Source organism: Musca vetustissima, unplaced genomic scaffold (genome assembly GCF_032173495.1).
Source record: "Musca vetustissima isolate MV318-11 ecotype Yass unplaced genomic scaffold, APGP_CSIRO_Mvet_v1 utg7560, whole genome shotgun sequence".
Taxonomy (NCBI): Eukaryota; Metazoa; Arthropoda; class Insecta; order Diptera; family Muscidae; genus Musca; species Musca vetustissima.
In genome coordinates, this window is record NW_026878577.1 from 66235 (window position 1) to 87779 (window position 21545).

Genomic DNA, 21545 nt, shown 5'->3' on the forward strand with positions numbered 1-21545 from the left:
AGGAATGATTATTTTAAAATTTAAATAATTCAAATAAAAATAAATGGAATCGTTGTTTAAAATGCTCATTATTAAAATATTCAAACTAATTTAATACAAAAAAAATATAATATTTTTGAGAGATTCGGTTTTTTCTGGAAGTAAATATTTGTAATGCCACTCTAAACAATAGTTAGCTAACATAATTAGTAAAATAATGCATACGTAATTATTAAAAAATAAATTATTCACGTTTTACAGTGCCTAGTTTAAAACCATAAAATCCCTATCCTCCCATCAATTCTATGTCCAATCTTTGGCTTTCCACAAAAGAACATGAATATGACTGTCAATATCTTGTGGCTGATTTGCTTTGTATTGATTCTTGAAATGATCAAAATGTGTCGGTGTTGATACATTTTTACTACTGGAACTCTCGGGCGAATCCATATAACGTGATATCAGTGAACGATAACGTCTACCAATTGTGGCAATAAGCGGTACATTGGGATGTGGTACAGCAACAATTGTTTTGATCTGTAATTAAAAAAAATGTTTATTTAAATTACACTGTGCAACACACAAAAAATAATTACAGAGAAATTCCAACGGATTATGAGAAAGAGGGGGTGGAGGCAACCTAAAAATGGTGCACTTAAAATGGGAGATACTTTTTTACAAATAAATATCCTGTTTACAAATATTCGTTTCTATTGTAACTAATAGTGAAATTCAATGCAATCTTATTGAATATTTTGACACATTTCTGCAAGATGTTTAATTATCACTTATTGCAGTCAACAAAGAATTTGTTGAAAATACTCTTAATTTTATAATGTAAATTTATAAAAAACCAGTAAGGAAAGTTCAAAAGTCGGTCCGTGTCGATAATATGATATTCTTCACCATTTTTGGTACATATAAGAGATGAAAATATGTACAATATCCTATAGATATTTGCATAAATACATAGATATTTAAACCAATTAAAAAAAAAATCCTCCGATTTAGCTGATGGCCATTGTAGCCAATGCTAGATACTTTTATTATTAGCATTGTATTTACTACAATGTTAATACTATAATAAATAAATAAAAAAAATCCCATACACATACCATTCTAAAATCAATGAAAAATTGCATGTCAAACGGACAGACTTGGATTTTTGTGTGTACCATTTGTATGAAACATAATTCTGAACCGATTTCAACGAAACATCGCATACATTTATAGTGCTCCATTTACATAAAATCGGACGAAACTATACATGGGAGCTATATACACATATATATATATATATATATATCTGAACCGATTTCAACAAAATTTCGCATACTCCAATCAAGACCTAATTCAGTACTCTGTGCAAAATGTTGTCACAATCGGACAAATATTGGCTGTATAGTACTCCATTTACATAAAATCGGACGAAACTATATATGGGAGCTATATCTGAATCTGAATCGATTTCAAAAAACTTTCGCATACATTAGTATGGACCTAATTTAGTACCCTGTGCAAAATTTTGTTTCAATCGGACAAATATTTGAGTTTGGTGCATCTTTTATATAAAATCGGACGAAACTAACTATATGGAGCCATATCTAAATCTGAACCGATTTCAAAAAAACTTCGCATACATCAATCTGGACCCAATTCAGTACTCTGTGCAAAATGTTGTCACAATCGGACAAATATTGGCTGTATAGTACTCCATTTACATAAAATCGGACGAAACTATATATGGGAGCTATATCTGCAAGCTTTTTCTATTTTTATCAGGGTGCGAAGATGATTAAAATACGTTCTTTCTCACGAATGCTTACGCGCGAGAATTCGAATGTTTTGAATTTATCGCGAATGATAAAGTTACAATGAATTCACGTTACAATGAACAATGTTCGCATTGCACGAAAAATTCACGAACGATGAAATTTCGCTGCAAGCGTCGTCGGTTCGTTCTTTCGCTAGCATTTGTTGCTGAAGAACACTCTTTTGAAAACTCAAAAAACAAATGTTCGCGAACAACTATTGAGTTTACAAACGTTTGTTGTTGTTGTTTTAGCAGCCCTATTGCTTTTGTTTGTGTTCTTGTTGCTGTTTTGAGCATTCACGAGAATTCGGGAATGTTTGTTTTCATTCGTGAGAGAATGTCAGAAAGAATTTCAACCACCAAACGAAACGAACGATCGTTTTTGTGTGCTCTCACTCGTTTGTTATGTGTGTGCGAACATTATTTGGCGAATGCTCGTTTGGTAAAGAATTTATCGCCATAAATTCATTCGTTAAATGAGCACAAAACGAACATAATTTATATTAATTTATTCGCGAGCGAATTTTTGCGCACCGTGATTTTTATCCCCTCTTTCATTCGTTGAAATATCCTGATAATTAAAAAAATTGAAATTTGTTGCAACATCACTGCATAACAAATTCTGTTAACAATTATTTCGATTCAATTTATATTTTCTTCACACATTATTGTGGGTATTTGATATACAGAAATACAATACAATCTACTTACCTCATTTTCATATGGACGAAATACGACAACAGGTCGCAGAGTATTCACTTCAGCTATTATCAAACAACCCCAAGTGGTACCAATATACAACTCTTGGCCATGCGTACATAATGCCGAAATTTGACATTTAATAAGACTCAAGTGTTCATCAATAGCAATACTCTTTAACGATTCCGAACAGGGTAACAGTTTTGAACAGTCTAATTTATTTTCTATGGTTTTATTTTCAGCATGCCATTGATAAACCATAAATCCCGGATAGAGGCAGGTGAAGACATAATTCATATTGCTGCACATGCGGGCAACTCGCAAATCTTCGATGGCATTCGGTTCATCGCTGTGACACAATGCTTGATGGCCACAAACACCGGTCTTGCTCAATGGGAAGACATTTAATTTGCCGGCCATTTCACCGCACCACAACTCGTAGGTTCTATAATAAAAAAATAAATATTTTGTTATGGTGAATTTGGTATAAATTTGTATTAACTTACCCCTCCACCATAACAGCACATGCACAGTGTAATATTAAACCCGAACAAATTTCCGTCAAAACGAATGAACCCTCGGCAAATGCACAATTCAAGGGTATACGTGAGCTATCCACTAAAAATACCCGACCATTATGTAGACCCACTGCAACACGTTCAATATCCTTTAAATACACCAAACTTATCAGGGGTGATTTAATGGCCGGATCTAACATATATGAAAATATATGGGTGTAATCTGCCAAACTATAGGAATGCAGGGTGCCCGATGCATCACCAATCCATATTGATTGTTCAATAATACAACAACAAAGCATATTAATACGTGGCAAACGTGTTGCAGATGGTGTTCGCGATGAAGAACCCGAGGACGAGGAGGCCTGCAGTGATGAGGGTGTATTCAGTGGTGAAGATGACTGTGACTTCAGGCTAACTTCTTCCACACGCGGTGACTTGGGATCCGACGATAGGAATTTATTTGTGCATTTAATTGTACTCGATTGTATAAATTGACCATGTGTTGTTGTTTCCAGCACATCAATGTGAGAATTGTAGCCGGGCAGCCATAACTCCAGGCTGGAGAAGTCATCTGAAGGGGATATCTTATTAGTTGAAAATTTATAATATAATAACCTTTTGTCTTACCTTCAATTGGACTATTGGAATTACTAAAACTAAAACCACCACAAACAACTTTATCAGCATGTGGCAAGGCCACAACATCTAAGAGATGTATAAATTCTGGTGCACTCAGTATAGAAACAATTTGACTGGCTGTTGGTCTCTTCTTGGGTAATTCATCCCAACACAAGACCATTAAATCCAAACAGTAGGTTGGAAATTGTGTTTCTCTTTGTGTTAGCGCCGGTCGATTTCCCTCCAGTATACATTCTTTAATCGATTCATGTCCCTCAAATGGTTGCCGCAAACTGATATTTTCGTAAATGAACATGCCGAAAGAGAAACAATCAACCTGTAAGAAAAATTTAAATTGGAAAAAGAAAATTTTAGAATAAAATTATGAGTCCGAAGAGAGGTATTTTTCTCTTTCGAACAAAATCCACTTATTTTGCTCTTTCTCTCTCCCACTCTTACTTACCTTTTCCGTATATTCCTCTTCGCCATTGTAACGTATTATCTCAGGAGCCATAAATCCTTCGGTACCACCAAAACCCTTTGAACCACTAGGAGCCGTTTGACGACTTATGCCATAATCGGCAATTTTGATGTGTATCGAATTTCGTGGACTATCCTCTCTGAAAAAAAGACAAATAAAAGATAAATACAATTAAATTAGTTCCCCACTCAAAATACGTCTTTTCGTTATCGAATAACTTACGCATGTGGTTGTGGAAAATCCCACACGAGGACATTTTCCGATTTCAAATCCCTATATATTATACGGCGACGATGTAAATATTCTATAGCGCGAGCCGCCTGCAGTACCAATATTTGAAATGTATGTGGACCAATGTGAGCACCACTGCGACGATGTTGTCGTAATATCGAATCTAAACCACCCATTGGAGCTAACTCCAATACCAATGCCAACGGTTTGATACAAATACCCACCAAAGGAACAATATTGGGATGTTTCAGCGTCAACAGAACAGCCAGCTCTTGTCTGGCTGTACAATAAGCTTTACATGCATGTTGCAATGGATCACGATCCCATTTTCCCAAAGCCACTTTATAAGCCATTAGGGCACTTTCTTTAGCTCTGGGTCCGGGTGGAACAGGTTGTAACATTTTCATAGCAACAGCACGGAAGTTGCGAGATCCTTTCAGTTTACATGTTGCCTTAAAAACAAAGCCAAATGCACCACGACCCAATAATGAACCTTTTATAATTGTTTCCGAATTGATGGTATATTTATCGGGTATATCGGCGAAAACAACATCGGGTGCCAATTTCAGCATAGGTACCTCCAGGTGGACTGGACAAGAGATTTTCGTTTGATTATATACCGACAATATGCATTCTTCAATCATCCAAGTGTAGCACACATTCGATATATCAGGAATATTATATAATGGATGGCCGTCAACGGAGGTGTTGCGTGAAGAACCGGCAGAATCTGGGCCCACACCCGAATCAGCATCAGAACAAAGGGAATCCTAAAGGTGAACAATAACAATAACACACATATGCAATTGTAATGTAAATGTAATCCAATTACCTCTGATCGACGTTCCCTTCTGGCGGTGGCATTTAGATACGCCGAAAATACATTCAATTGAGCATCATCTCCATTATCACCCTGGAAGTAAAACGGCCTCTTGGCACGTACCTTATTCGTATAGCAAATAGCTGCAGCGAGACCCACACCAGCACCATCAGAAACATCCGATGTGCCATTACCACTAACTCCCCCACTTCCGCTGCCGCCACCAGCACCATTATTATCGGAAGATTCAGATTTTTTACTATTCAGCGATAACTTTTTCAAACATCGTGGACACATTACAAGTCGTGTTATCAAAAATCGACCCTCCGAGGTGTGAACAAATCGTGTGCCCAACGAAGGATACCAATCCTCTAACAGTAAATCAATATGATCTACAGCTAATGCCAACAACTTGGCAATAATTGGCATATTAGGTTCAATTTGTGCCAAATGTTGGCGTGCACCATCCTCTACCTCTTGATAGACATTGACATGGGTTAGCGGAAATGATATCTCCAATATACTCGAGTTACACAAATTTATATCACTCCACACGCCATCCAATTTAAGTTTAAACCGATTACTGGCATTACGAAAAGGTTGGGTATTCGCCGACAATTGAAATGGTAACTCCCATATTTTAAAGACCAATATTGGGCCATAGTAAAGTGAAACGCCAGTTTGCCATAAATTCCACTGACTGTCGTGTTCCAAAGAGGTACGTAAATCGAATTCAAGGGATTGCTATGAAAAAGTGTTACATACATTATATTCAAATATTTTTTATTCAAATATTTTTTAGACTTGGTACTTACATCATTAGCCGCAATGTAGACCGATTTTATGGCTTCAGTTATATGCTCATCGGCCAAAAGCCGTGTAATCAAACGTGACCAAAAACCCGACGGAAAATAGGTCATAAGCAAAATACGTTTAAGACCCATTTCCAATATATTACTGTCATTCACTGAAGAGGAGTTGGTGGTTTGCTCCACTGGCTCATAAACTAAATTATTTAAATTAATTTCATTTGAGACAGAGCAACCTAAATTCAAATTGCGACCACGTGTTCGCTGTGAAATCTGAAAAGCAACATAAAAATGAAAAAAATTAGTGTTAAGTGTTAGAAGTATTTTTCCAACTAAATGGAAAATTGTTGGGGAATTTTTAAACTAGATATATATTATGGGTCTGCGATGCCTTCAAAAAAATTAAAAAACAGGGACATGGGTCTGCTATGCCTTCCAAAAAATATTCAAAAAGGCTCAAAAAATGTTTTGTTGCGCTCTAGAACTTATATCATTAAATAGTCCACTCTAATTGTACTGTTACCCAAAAGTAAGAATTTCCAAAACTAAATTGAGTGTCCCAGATCCAAATTTGGTACCATTTAGTACTTAATAGTACGAATTTCCAAAATCAAGAATGATCCTAACTCCAAATTTCAAGATTTCAAGATTATACCAAATTTAGTAACATTTAGTACCCATAAGTATGAATTTCCAAAACTATATCCATACCCCAAAATCTTACACTCCAAAATAACCTTATTTCCGAAATTCAGTGTTCCAGCTCTATCGGTTCACCTAAATGCAAATTTGATACCACTTAGTATATAATAGTACAAATTTCCAAAACTTCCTACATAACCCCAATCCTACCCCCAACACTGATCCTAACACAAAATTTCAAAATCCCAGCTCTATCGGTTCACCCAAAATTCAAATTGTACCAAATTTAGTACCATTTGGTACCCATAAGTATGAATTTCCAAAACTATATCCATACCCCAATCTTACACACCAAAAGTAACTTTATTTCCGGTTCACTCACCCAAAATTCAAATTGTACCAAATTTAGTACGGTTTAGTACCCATAAGTATGAATTTTCAACACTACGTCTATACCCCAATCATACATTCCAAGAGTAACCCTATTTCCAAATTTCAGTGTTCCAGCTCAACCGGCTTACCCAAATCAAAATTGTACCAATTATAGTACGATTTAGTACTTTTTGTACATATAAGTAAAAAATTGCCAAAACTGCCTACATATTCTAATCCTTCACTCCGGCCGTAATTTAATTTCATATTTCAGTATTCCAGCTCCATCCGTTTCTCCAAATTCAAATTGTACCACATTTGGTACTGTTTAGTACTTTTCGTATACATGAGTACACTCTTCCAAAAAACACCTCTTTATATCAACCTTACTTCTCAACCTTCATTCGTATTCCAAGCGATAAGTTTTTAGATCTATCCGTTCACATGTTACGAAATTGAATCAAATTCAGTACATTTTAGTACTTTTCGGATACTTATAGTTGAAATTTCCAAAATCTCTTTGGTACATCTATCCTACACTTTATCAATGATCCTTAATCTTTTTTTTAATAAAACTCACCTTTACAATTGTTCCCGAATTTGGCGATTCATTTTCATTTTGCGGCAACAACGACGGTATCAGCAATGTTCGCGAATCCCATGTCAACGCCACCTCGAATTTATTCAACAGGCTTACAATATATGAACGATTTGAATTACTGCTACCACTTGAATTGCGAAATAATAAATTCAAATCATCCAATTTCATAATTCCGGTGCGAGCAAATGGATTAATTTCACGCACCGTTACCACATGGGCCAACATGTCACACAGCCATTGCGGATCTAGGAAATAATAATCACGTAGAGTGGCATCATCATAATGCAAGAGGACGCCATTGTCATGTAGAAACATAGTTGCCTGATTTAGCTCAGCGGTATCACGAAAACTTTTATAATTATGTAAACGCATTTCCTCCGTTACCAATTTACGATAATTTTCTGCATCGAGAACAGGATCTAAACCGGCGGCCTTTAAGTTACACGATATAACATTGACAATATCTTCTAGGGCAATATAACTGGCTGGTATTTTTTGTAGTAGCATTGGTTCTTTGGAACCGGGAGATTTCAGCATGAATGCAGTATCATAAATAATGTTTATTAGCAGGCGTATATTGTGCATTGTTTTGCAACTAATTTCAATGGAATCAATTACACGTGGTAGACCAATTTTCTCTGCATCCGGAATGGCAATGAATTTTTCACGAATTATCTGTTGTAACTCCTCGGCTTTTTCCGGGGAAAAGGTATCGCCGACAGCATCAAAATGGGTGCCAACAATTATGACCGGTGAATTGGGTGCTCGTGCCTGTATATTACCCAACCATTGTAGGATTTCGGCAAGACCCTTGTGGCCATCCGTTATTTTCCATAATACCAAATAAAGGCTACGCTTCGAAAGGAAGTACTGATGCGTGGCATAATATCTAAAATGATACAAATACAAATTTTATCAAAGAGTTTTGTTACAATTTAAAAATTCCTACTTACTCCTTTTGACCACCAAAATCCCAGGTGCGAAACACAACCGGTCCATGTGATCCCGGGGCCTTTTTACGTTTCTCAGATATCCATGTACCGATATCCACACCCACAGTGGATATATTGCCACCTCTTTGTGATTTCGAGAGATTCTTGGTGTGACCCATGCGTTTAGCCCAATGATTTTCAGAAGCTTTGGGTTTCTGCGAACCAACTCCCTGACGCAACAAATCCAACAGTGTAGTCTTACCAATACCCTGAACACCAACCACCATTAATTTCATGCGCGCATATGGCTGGGCATCTTCATAAATAGATTTCAGGTAACCAATGATGTCCATTGTCTTATATTTTTTACTTTCAATCATTGACTTCAGTGGATCCTGCAGCAGACAGCCACGAGTATTCAAATTCCATAAACGTGTCAGCAAACCCAAATGTGGTGGAAGATCCGTGACATTAACATTGCCACTTATATTGAGCACACTAAGACTTGTCAATTCATGTAGCGATGTGGGAATTTCTTTCAAACAATTGTTGCTTATATCCAACATTGAGAGATTCGGAAATATCAACTTTGATTTGGTTACACCAACAACACTCCAATCAGAATCATCCGATTCATTGAAAAGTGTGGTTACATCGTCGGTGGATAATTGTATACGTGTTAGTAAATTATCGGCCAAAATTAATGTCCTCAACGATTCCAAGCGTAAATGTCTGCGATGACGACACACACTCTTCAACACGGTGGAACGAAATGATGATGACTTAGCATTATTAGGATTGTGTTTGGCAAACGAGGGTATATCATCATTTTCTCCACCCTGATTTTGGGCTACAAAACTATAGCACAAAAGATGAGGATCCGATTCGGTGATGCGTGGCAAACTGGGCCAACAGGAAATTTCATTGTGACTTAAATCTAATTGTTTCAAGGTTGCCGGATAACTAGTAACATGACCCATGGATCTTAAACTATTATAGGACATATTAAGTCTTGTTAAATTCACTGCCAAACAAGGCAAGGCCGCTGGAATGCTAGTGAACAAATTGTTGGCTATATTTAGGCTATTGAGTTGTGAGACACCCTCTTCCTTTTTCGATTCATTCCATTTGACATCGTTGTCGGTTATCTCCAAACTATTCGACCATATATTACGATGCACCAAGGGTTGTAGGGTGAGTGTTCTTGTCTTGCTGCGATTCTCCGAACCGTAGGCATCGAACTTTGAAAATGGTTCCAAATCTAATTTATCTAAACTCAGTTGGGACGATGACGTTTGCATGGGTGGTATGGGAAGATCTTTGAGTAAATTAAAGGCAATATTCAATTCACGTAATTTCGGGGCTTTCCACATATCGAATGGCATTTCCTGTAGTTTATTATTGGATATATCTAAAATTGTTAATGCTGGCAAATCAAATATTTCCGCTGGTATTGTTATCAGCTGATTATCTTGTATATAGATTTCTTCAAGAACTGGTGAGGAGTAGGCAGATCTGCCGCTGGGTGTTGTAGCCGATGGCATGGGTAGTTGGGTTATTTTATTTTGAGCCACATTTAAGTATCTGTAAAGAGAGAGAGAGAGATATCGATATTGTAGATTTATATTAATTAATAAAAATACTCACTTTAGCGAAACTAAATTGAAAATTTCAATGGGCAAGCTTGTAAGATGATTGTGAGAGAAATCGATGCGTGTTATGGCTGTTAATGCAACCTCGGTGATTTTCGGATGACCCTGTAATTTCGGATTCAATTGTAATACACCATTTACCATCCAATCAACTCTGAAAATATATAAAAATAATGATTAAATAAATACTTGCATGGAAGATCTTCAATTCTAACCCCGAATCTCACCTAATCACCGTTCATGGATCAAAAAAAGCTACTTTCGCACAAATTGCTAGCAACAATAATACAGCCCCAGTACAAACAAACGCCATTAATGCAACACAACCCAATTCAACATCTCCTTCATCTCAAAACCCGACACCTTCCATCTCATCTTCACCAAGAAATGAAACATTTTCAGAAGATAAAAACCCTCAGTCCAACATCCAACCATCACAAATAAAACCAATACAAAACTCCCAATACCAACAAAACTCAGAAAACACGCCAATGAACAACTCTACATCACACACCATCCCAAACACAACAACCAATGAAACAGAAATGCAAATAGACATTGAATCTCCACAATGCACAACCACACCCAAACGCCTAACCACACAATCAACCGAACTATCACCATGCAGCCAAATATACAAAAAATTTCCAGAATTGAACGTCATCATCACCCCAGAAACCTACAGACGCACAGCATCCAACAATAAAAACTCAACATCTTAAAATCATTTCTCTTATTAAATTTATTTCTTAATGTCCTACCCCATATTAAATTTACTACAATGGAATATCCAAGGATTTATAAACAATAAATATGCCTTGGAAATTCTCATAGCTAAACAAAAGCCAGATATAATAGCCCTTCAAGAGACACACATTATTGAAAGAAATGTCCAATTTTTGAACTTGTCAGGTTACAAGGTACTGCATCACAACAAAAATTACAGATATGCGAAGGCAGGAATCGCATTATTAATTAAAAATAGTATTAATATTTTATCTCATACTAAATCATCTGGAAATCTTCTTTTCCAAACAACCACAATTGACTCAGGTATTACTTTAACAATAACAAACGTTTATAAAGAACATGATATAAACATAAATCGAGGTACGATTAATCAGATTTATCACTCTAACGGCAGTCATCAAAACCATCACTTGATAGTTGGAGACTTAAATGCACAAAGCACCGTTTGGGGCTCCTCTATAGATTCACCCACAGGTACACTCTGGACCGAGTTCGCTGAGGACAGTGGTTTTGTCATTTTAAATGACGGTTCTCCCACACTGCTTAGTACACGAAATACTTTTACAGCCATAGATGTATCGATGGCCAGCTCTGATATTGCTCCCCTTTTAACATGGTCCCGTTTGGACATGCCAGACGTAGGCGATCATTACCCTATACTTATTTCAAGTGTAAACATTTCACATGGGAAACAACATATTCCAAAATTTATTCTTAAGAATGCTAATTGGAAACTATTCCAATCTAAATTAATTGCATTTAATAATTCCTTTCAGGAATCTCATGAAGTTAATAGAGAAGCAGCCCAAATTGGACGGCTTTTCCGAAAAGCAGCTAACGAATCTATACCAATAAGTAAAAAATCTTCTAAACAAAATGTTCCCATATGGTTTAACAGCACAATCTCTAAATTAATTTACAGTAGAAGCAAATACTGGAAAAAATTTAAAAGAAGGCGTTCTCAAGAGAATAGTTTAAATTACAGAAGAGCCTGCGCAATGGTGAGAAGAGAATGTAAGTTAGCGAAGAAACTAGTATGGGCTAATTTTCTTAACTCTTTAAATCCCTTTCTGGATGTCAGAGTTCTTTGGAACAGGATAGGTAATTTACGAACTTCCAAGCTGAAAAATTTTCCATCCATTACAACATCTGGAAACATTTTAACAAACCCAAATGAAATAGCATCTGAGTTTGGCACCTTTTGGAGCACGTTAAGCTCGGATGACTCTTTCAATCCAAATGTAATTGCTTTAAAAAACAACTTTGACTTACCAACATTATCAGATGCAAATAACTTTCCCGAAATAACCGAAATTATTGATGTCGCAGAACTTGAACAAACGTTAGTAACGTTAAAAGGTAGCACTCCTTCGCGGGATAAGCTTTCTTACCCTATGGTAAGAAATGCTCCACTAAATGTTAAAAAACGTCTCTGCAATCTTTATAACATGATCATTGTCTCTGGAATATTTCCTCACGCTTGGAAAACATCCGTCTTATCTCCTATACCAAAGCCCGGTAAGAACATGTCACAAATTGAGAGTTATAGGCCAATTTCCCTTCTGCCTATACTCTCTAAAATTTTTGAAAAAATATTAGCTCGTCGATTTTTCAAATATACTACGCAAAAATTCTCTAACCTACAGCATGCTTTCTTACCGAGACATGGTGTTCATAGTCTGGGCCATCAACTTGAAGAAGTTCTTCGAAGAAATTTATCCATGAGTAAACATTCCGTTGTCATTTCTGCGGATATTGAAAAGGCTTTTGATCGAATCGTCCTCACGCCCATCCTCTCAGAACTACATCTTTGGGGTTTAAATAAACAAACTTTATACCTAATTAAATCGTTCCTAACCAATCGCCGAATTATTGTAAAAATAGATGGTTACCATTCTCGTTCTTTTAATATCGATAATGGAATCCCCCAAGGCTCACCTCTCTCTGTAATTTTGTTCAACATATATGCTAACTCTCTAGGTAGAACTTTGGAAGAAACCCTAAATATGGATTTCATCGGAATATATGCCGACAACATTTTTGCTATTTCATCGGGGACCCCCCAAGAAGTACGTGAGAATTGCTTAAGTTTTGAAAACTGTCTACAAAATTGGACTAGTGAAGTAGGAGCCATTATCCCACATGAAAAAATAGAAATATTACACGTTTGTAGACAAAGACGCTGTCGAGAGATATCTATTCCCCTACAAAATTGTACCATCTCCCTTTCATCAAAAATTAAAATTCTTGGACTTTTTTTCACAAAGAATATGTTATGGAGCGAACACGTTGCCCACATTGTTTCGAAACTGGGCAAAATAAACAATCTACTCCGACTAATATGCTCAAAGAAGAAAGGACCTCATATAGACACGGCTTTATGTATATGTAGATCCCTAGTCATAGGCACATTATCCCACTTAATTACCATATATGGCTGGACAAGCAAATCAAACATTAAAAAAATCGACACAGCGATTAATAAATGCTATAGAACAGCTACTGGCCTATTAAGAGCAACACCTATTGAATCCTTGAGAATTGAAGGCCGTTTCATAAGCTTCAATGAACTCCTAGAGAAATATTCAATTAGCTTAGCATCTAAATCAATAACCCTAAGAAGCGACGGTTTAAATAAAAGTTTCTGGAAACAAATCCATGAACCAAACCGATATCCCAACGCTATAGGAAATATTTTTAAAACTATAACAAATTACAATATAGTAATTCCAGAACAACCAGTTTCCATTCCTAATTGTAACTTACCCTTAATTGATCTAAGCCTTAGCATTTACAATAAAGACAAAACCAACCCATCTGTATTCCAAACTCTCATGGCTGATAATATCTCCAATTACGGCCCTCAGACGATTTTGTATACCGATGGTTCTTTTAATGGCATCAATACTGCTTTTGCTGTAGTAAAACAAACATCGACCTCAACTTATCAAACAATTTGCAAACGCAGATTGCCAGATAGAGTCGGTATCTTCTCCGCGGAACTAGCAGCTGTCATTGAAGCTATGACACACGCCTCAGATCTCTCTGGAAGGACACTTATCTGTACTGACAATCTCAGTGTAATCAAAGCACTAAAACAGAATCACAGGGGTGTTTTCGATTTCGCTTTACCCAACATACACGCTGAAAACATGAAAATTTTGTGGATTCCATCCCATATTGGAATCAATGGAAACGAACAGGCTGACGAGTCAGCCAAACAAGCACTACTTCTACCTGAAATTTCAAAGCCACCCTGTTTTCCAATGGCTATTAAAGCTCAATACATCTCTATAAGAAAAAGCATAAATTTGGAAATTTGGAATAATAGCGAATCTTTTCTTAGATTTATCAATCCCTCCCCAACCAGACCTGACTACCACAGATCACTTTCTAGAGCAAATTGCATAATGTTAGCCCGGCTTAGAGTAAACAAAACATTATTTAATACTAAACACTATTATGAAAACTGTGAACCTGCACAATGTAATTTTTGTAATACTATAATTTCGGTTCGCCATATCTTATGTGAATGCAATACCTCAAAAATTAATGAACCCCTCCACAAAATCCTTGACTGTTCAAGGATGGACATGATTCCCAAAATTCGTGACTCACTTGCAAAACATAAAAACCATATAATTTAAAACCTATAAGTTTAAATCTACCTACCCTTTGTAAATTTTATATGTATATATTAGACTATGTTAGAAAAAAAAAAAATCAATCATTAAATCTATTCCACTTCTAAAAATATATTATATATGTATATATATATATATGAATATGTATATGCACATGGATGTATATATATATATATATGTAGATATATATATATATATATGTGTATACAAATGTATATATAGATATATATTAAATCGATCATATTACTATACGTCAAACAGGTGCATATGATCTAGTTATCCAGCACCTTTTAAATCTATACTTTGTAAATTAATTTACAAATTATATAATAAATAAAATAAAATAAAATAAATAAATAAATACTACCGTAAGAATGTTTTTCGTAAACTTACCTAACAAACGGCAACTGGACATTTGTATTATTATGCCAATCTATAATGACCGGTGTATTTGGAAACATGGTACTGTATGAAATATTTGTGGCAGATGGCAAGAAAACTTTAACTTCAACCGGTGTGGGTAGACCTTTCTTATTGATTTTATAATCGGAATCGGGATGGACACGTTTGGCAAGTAAACGATTCAATATGGCCTCATCCTCTGAGGCAACAGCCACACTCAAAGCTGAACCATTATCATCACGAGCACCATATCTAGTTAAAAAAAAAAGACGAATTAAAATACATATCCCCAACAAATGATTCAAGTCACAACTTACTTCAACAACAACTCCACCATCGGCAGTGAACGTTGTTTACATGCCTCAGCTATGGGTACATTACTCAAACCATATATCTCTTCACTACACTTCGGATCGTTGTGATCCTCAACGGGCTTAGCAATTATATTGGGATTTGCACCATTTTGTAAGAGTACCGTTACAACATCTAAAAACGAACCACGTACAGCTGCCAGCAACGATGTTTCCCGTGCAGCACCACATAGCAAATTTATGTTTATTGGACATCTATCGCATTCTAGAGACTCTTCTTTTATCAACTGTTCACCCTCACCGGATATATTCAGCTTTGACATTATCGCCTGTATACCGAATGAAATACGCTTGCGGGTCGGTGTTATCGGTGCACTTTGTGGACTTTGAGCACAGGTTTTACGGGCCCGAACTTTCCATTTTAATAATATATTGACTAGAGACTTATTACCCAATATACTGGCTATATAAAGACTAGTTTGTCCGGTGACATCTTGTGCATTCGGATCGAAGGGTAAACTCCATTCCCAAACGCCCTCTTCGTCACGATATGTTGAATAGAGATATTCCGGATAGTTGTAATTGATAAGTAATTCGAGCAGGTTGACGTGACCATTTATACAGGCGGCATGTATCGGTAGCCATTTTTCCACTGTCGGTTGCTGCAAAGCAAAACGAGAAAGCGTTAGGTTCACGGATGAAAAATAGTGAAACAACATTTATATTGAAATAAAAGCAAAATACTTCAATGTTATTTAATGAAATAAATAAAAAGGTTTTTAAGTTTGTATACAATATAGTGGACATCGAAAATTTCTATAATCGATCGGTAGTTTTAAAATAGGGGCCACATGCCATTGAAAATCGCTGCCCAGAAGTAATGAACTACGAAACAATAGTTCATTAACGTCCAACGAAACGTCAACCAAAAATCACAAGATATCAGAATAGGTAGACACGTGTGAATAGTTGCGTATAACTCCCACATCTTATACCCACATATATCCTACCATTTTCACATAAAAGTCAGTGTCCATTTAACCCGCAACATATTGACAGATCTTCATCAAAACAGTCACGTTTATTCTTTGATCAGATCCCCTTCTCCATGTAAAATTTTGTAATGTTCGACAAAAATAAAAGAATTATTTAAACATATCAAATATTTTAATTTGTTTTCACAGAGAACTACATATGTCAGAAGTGCAAATGAACACGCACACACCAGTATTGACAATAATTAAAATGTTAGTACCACTTGTTTATCTTATAGAACATATTTCCAAAACTACCTCCATATCTAAACTCTACACATCAATTCAAATGTCATGATTCGAGCGTTATAAGTTTAACCAAATTTAGTACCATTTAGTACACATTAATATAAATACAATAAAAATCTTATTCCCAATTTCAGGATCGGTTCAAATCTTATTTCCCAATTTCAGGATCGGTTCACTCAAATATAAGTGTACCAAATTTAGTACCATTTAGAACACATTAGTTTGATTTTCCAGTGATCCCAACTTCAAATTTCAAGGTTCCAGCTCTATCGGTCTACCCAAATCCACATTTGATACCATTTAGTACACATTAGTAAAATTTTCCAAAACTTCCTACATAATTAAATTCTACACCTCATCAGTGATCCTAACTCCAAATGTCAGGATTCCAGCTCTATCGGTTCAACTAATGGTACCAAATCCAAATTTGGTACCATTTAGTACACATTGGTACACTTTTCCAAAACTTTTTAATTATACACCCCAATAGTGACCCTAACTCCAAATTTCACCCACAATTCAAATTTTACCAAATTTAGTACACATAAGTACGAATTGACATAACTACCTACATACCTCAATTCTACATTCTAACAATTTTTACTATTCCAGCTCTAAATCTAAATTGTATAAAATTTAGTATCATTTAGTATCCATAAGAACAAATTTTCAAAACTACATCCATACCCCCAATCCTACTCTCCAACAAAAATCTTGTTTAAAATTTCAGTGTTCTTGCTCTATTGGTTCAGCTAAATCCAAATTGTACCAAATTTAGTACCATTTAATACTATTCGCATAGGTACAAATTTCTAAAACTACCTACATATCGCTCCGTCGGTAATGTTAATTTCAAATTTTGTTTTTGCAAAATAGTCAGGCTGAATCCCAGTTTGTTGTTTTTATAAAAAAAATACTAGCAACACCAACAAAATCGTTGTGTGCATTTGTCGCGATGTGACAGCTAAGTACTTCGCTTTGTTACAAGAGACATTTGGGTATGAAAGGTTTTTTGTATAGAAGCAAGGGAACAGATGAGGATCAGTGGCGTGGTCCGAAACTATAGTCTTCCCTGCCTTACCCCTCGGCAAACAATGCCATACATTCCCCACTAATAAATAGTTGTTTTTTTTTATAAAAACAACAAACTGGGATTCAGCCTGACTATTTTGCAAAAACAAAATACAAATGGTATCCCAAATAAACCGCCAACACTACTGATGTTAATTTCAAATTTCAAGATTCCTTCATTTGTTTTTTTTTTCAAATTCAAATTGTACCAAATTTAGTACAATTTAGTACTTTTCGTATACACGAGAACGCACTTTCAAAACCACCTCCTTACATCGACCCTACTTCTCAACCTTAATTACAAATTTCAAGTTTTTAGCTCTATCCATTCACATTGTATCAATTTTATTACATTTTAGTACTTTTTAGATACTTATAGTTCTACCATTACCATTTGTATTTGGCAAACTGGTACACATTTAGTACTTCTTAGAACTTTCAAAGCCCCAGCCTTATCTGTCACCTTTGGACCAAGAGTGACCCTCACCCTAAATTTCCCCAAGATTCTAGCATCAGTTTCGTCTGGGCGTTGATGAATCGTTAAGTCAGTCAATCACTTTACTCTCTTATTAGTATAGTAGATTATTTCCAATTTCCATAATAGGGTTCTTCATTGACCCGAAACAAGTAAATTTTCGTGATGATTGGTCCATAACTATAATGTATTTGTAAATTATAATGGACAAACGGACGGACACGTGTGTCTAGATCGACTCAGCTAGTCGAGATATGACCGTACCGGTATACTAAAAGATGGGCCAGGATCAACAGTTTACGGTGTTACAGACTCTTGGGGCCATGCAAAGCTATAATCCCCTTACAACATAGTTGTGAAGGTTATAAATACGAATAATTTAGCCAAGTGGCGTTCATTTGTTGTTATTGACTGGTACATTATTACTCAGTTGCACTTATTTTTATTTATGGTATATGGACAGACTATTGATAAAAAAAATGAAGACCTACAAATTAACGTATTAATCGCATAAAGTACCAAAGAAGAAAAAAATAAACAATTTAAAACTATGTTAAGTTCGGACCGTCCAAACTTTTTATACCCTCCACCCTGGCAGTAAATTCATGTTGTGATAGGACTTTGAATATACCGAAATATATGAAATGAAATGATTTATATGAGTGAAATGATTTTTAGTACAGAAATATGGGGCCTACACTCAAACTTGGGGGCTACACTGAATAATTTTTAGTGTGAGGATGTGCTATACAATGAGAACCCCAAATACTAAATTACAGCCAATTCGGTTGAAAAACGTGTAACACATCCCCAAAATACCGAATATTAGGGGTACGACCGTTATATTGGGGTTACCCGGAAACTTAGGCCAATATTAATAATTTTTGGTACAGACATGAACTATAGAATGAAAACCCAATATACTAAATTACAGCCAATTCGGTTGTTAAAAGTGTATCCAAAGTCCCCAAAATAACGAATATCGGGGTTACAGTTATATGGGGGCTACCTTGAACCTTGGGTCAATATTAATAATATTTGCTATGGAGATGTGCTATACAATATACTAAAAGGTGTGTCTATTACCAATATTTCGCGTGGGGACTCGAAAATCGAGTTAGACCTATGGTTCCTTCACCAAAGTTGCGTAGAATTGTCAATAGAATCATCCTAGGGGCTGGTTTTAATTGAATTTTTCGGCTCCATAGAAAATGGATCGCCTTAATATATATCTATTTTTTTAATTACCTGTATTAAATCTGGAAACTTTTCCAACATTTTCTTGGCAATATTATAGTGGCCATGGTGTACAGCAGCATACAATGGTGAATATTTTGTAACCGTATGCGAACGGCCATCAGCACCGGCATCCAATAAACGATTTGTTATGCTCTCATAACCCGACTGGGCGGCCCTTAAATCAAAACAAACAAAAAAAAATTATATCAACATTACAAAAAAAGACATGTTCATTTACATCCATACAAGTACACAATTTACATATATGTATGCAGATATACTTACAGGAATAACAGTGTATTTGCACCAGCCGGAGCCATATTGACTATAATTTGCCGCTCACTGCCCAATGCCTCCAAAAGGACACGCACCGTGCGTTCATCTCCAGAGGTTACTGCATGTCGCAATTCACGATGTTTGATAAGGCGAACCTGTTCACGAGCATCTGGAAACAATTACACACACAAAAACGAATATAAATACATATATGTTTTTGGGAGTTATACACATCATTATGTAAAAAAGTTAAATTAATTAACTAAGAAACAAACCAAAAATAATAATAGCAATGAAAATTTCTTTAAAATGATTCACCTAAGGTTTTTGTAATTTCAATGACCTCATCTAGAAAATAATCACAAGCATCTAGAGCGGTTTCGGTGCCTGATTTTGGTTTTTCCACAAAACTCCAATCCATATTTGTTTTTCGTTATCCTCAATTACTGTATCACTCAAAATTTTTTTGCACACACTTTCAATACATTATAAAATATTATTGCAAAGGAAAATTGATATTCATATAAATTTTCAGTGTGTTCTTTCTTTTTTCCTCCCTATTTAGCTGTAGAGTTTCCTTTTTTCGTGCCCAACTCCCGATACCTTCTGAGACAACAACACCCTTAGCAGTACAAACTTATAATGACAACAAAAATGTAAGTTGAGGAAAATTTTTGGCTTCGTTTCGAGACGACATCAACGTCAGCTTTGGTTAAAAATCAATTGCCTGCTCTCAAATATCAGCCAACAAACTTTGGCAAATTCATTCATAAAACCGGCAAAAGAGCAGCAGGAGAAGAGGTGATATAGCTTTAGTGGTTGGTTGGCTTGTATTTTACAATCCAAACAACCACCACCGCCACAACCACCCACAATTTTGTTGATCCGAGTCCATGGGGAGCAGAACACAGAAAGCAGAGAGGCAATAACAACTGCGCAAGACACGCATTTTTGTCCATACTTACCAGCTGCTGCTGTACGACCAACTGTTGCACGTGGCTGAGGTGGTGTTCTTTTTTTGTGTAATACAAGTCCCATTCTCAGGGAAATCTTGTAACAGCAACAACAACAGTAACAACAATTCCTCAAGTGGCATCAAAGATTCTATTACAAACCAATGCCAAAAAAAAATCAGCAAAAAATACACTAAGTCTCATTAGCTCTGACACTAAGATGTGAAGGAGATGGGGTAGGAGGATAGATGACGATGGTCTAGTGTACAAGGAGAACTGGCGGTAAATGATATGTTTCACTTATTATGCAAAATAATAATAATAATCCAGCAACCATATGACGACGCGCAATGGAAGACTTTTATTTTATTATCGGGTAAAATGTATGTAAAAAAATATTGTGGTTGATATTTTGCATTATTACTATTATGGGTGTGTGTGTAGGTATGGGAATGAATGCATAAGATTATTGACTGGTACATTATTACTCAGTTGCACATATTATAATTTATGGTGGTATATGGACAGACTACTGATAAAATAATGAAGACCTACAAATTGACGTATTAATCGCATAAAATACAAAAGAAGAAAAAAATAAACAAGTTTAAATGACGTTAAGTTCGGCCCGGCCAAACTTTGTAAAACCCTCTACCATGAGGACGACATTCAAAACACATATGTGAAATTAATGGGGGCTCCTGGGAGTAAACTCATGTTGTGATAGGACTTTGAATATACCGAAAAAAAGACGTGGGAAAAACTGGGATCAATATTGATCTTTTTGGATAGTGAAATGAGTTTTAGTACAGAAATGTGGGGGTACCGTTATATGGGAGCTACACTCAAACATAGGGGCTACACTGAATAATTTTTTGTGTAAGGGTGTACTATACAATGAGAACCCAAAATACTAAATTACAGTCAATTCGTTTGAAAAACGTGCCACAAATCCCCATAATACCGAATAT

General features: G+C 35.8%; 1 protein-coding gene across 1 annotated transcript; it reads right to left on the reverse strand.

Moving 5' to 3' along the window:
* Positions 1-279: 279 nt before the first annotated feature.
* On the reverse strand, positions 280-20073 carry LOC133323337 (leucine-rich repeat serine/threonine-protein kinase 1). The gene is made up of 17 exons (XM_061532277.1): positions 19940-20073; positions 19631-19790; positions 19355-19520; positions 15284-15939; positions 14958-15218; positions 10166-10324; positions 8540-10102; positions 7566-8475; positions 5978-6244; positions 5364-5906; positions 5175-5255; positions 4334-5112; positions 4094-4250; positions 3640-3967; positions 2998-3583; positions 2504-2936; positions 280-516 (listed from the first exon to the last, which is right to left on the reverse strand). Exons 1-17 carry the CDS (start codon positions 20040-20042, stop codon positions 283-285), a joined length of 7386 nt encoding a protein of 2461 aa, XP_061388261.1. The 5' UTR covers positions 20043-20073; the 3' UTR covers positions 280-282.
* Positions 20074-21545: the final 1472 nt, after the last annotated feature.

Bases quoted from the DNA above. Each gene is read 5' to 3' on its own strand.
- LOC133323337 (XM_061532277.1), bottom strand. From the start codon at position 20,042: ATGGATTGGAGTTTTGTGGAAAAACCAAAATCAGGCACCGAAACCGCT. The intron at 10,325-14,957 runs GTAAGTTTACGA...ATATATTTTCAG, and splicing joins GTCCAGTTGCCGTTTGTTAG to AGTTGATTGGATGGTAAATG. The intron at 6,245-7,565 runs GTGAGTTTTATT...GTTGCTTTTCAG, and splicing joins ATTCGGGAACAATTGTAAAG to ATTTCACAGCGAACACGTGG.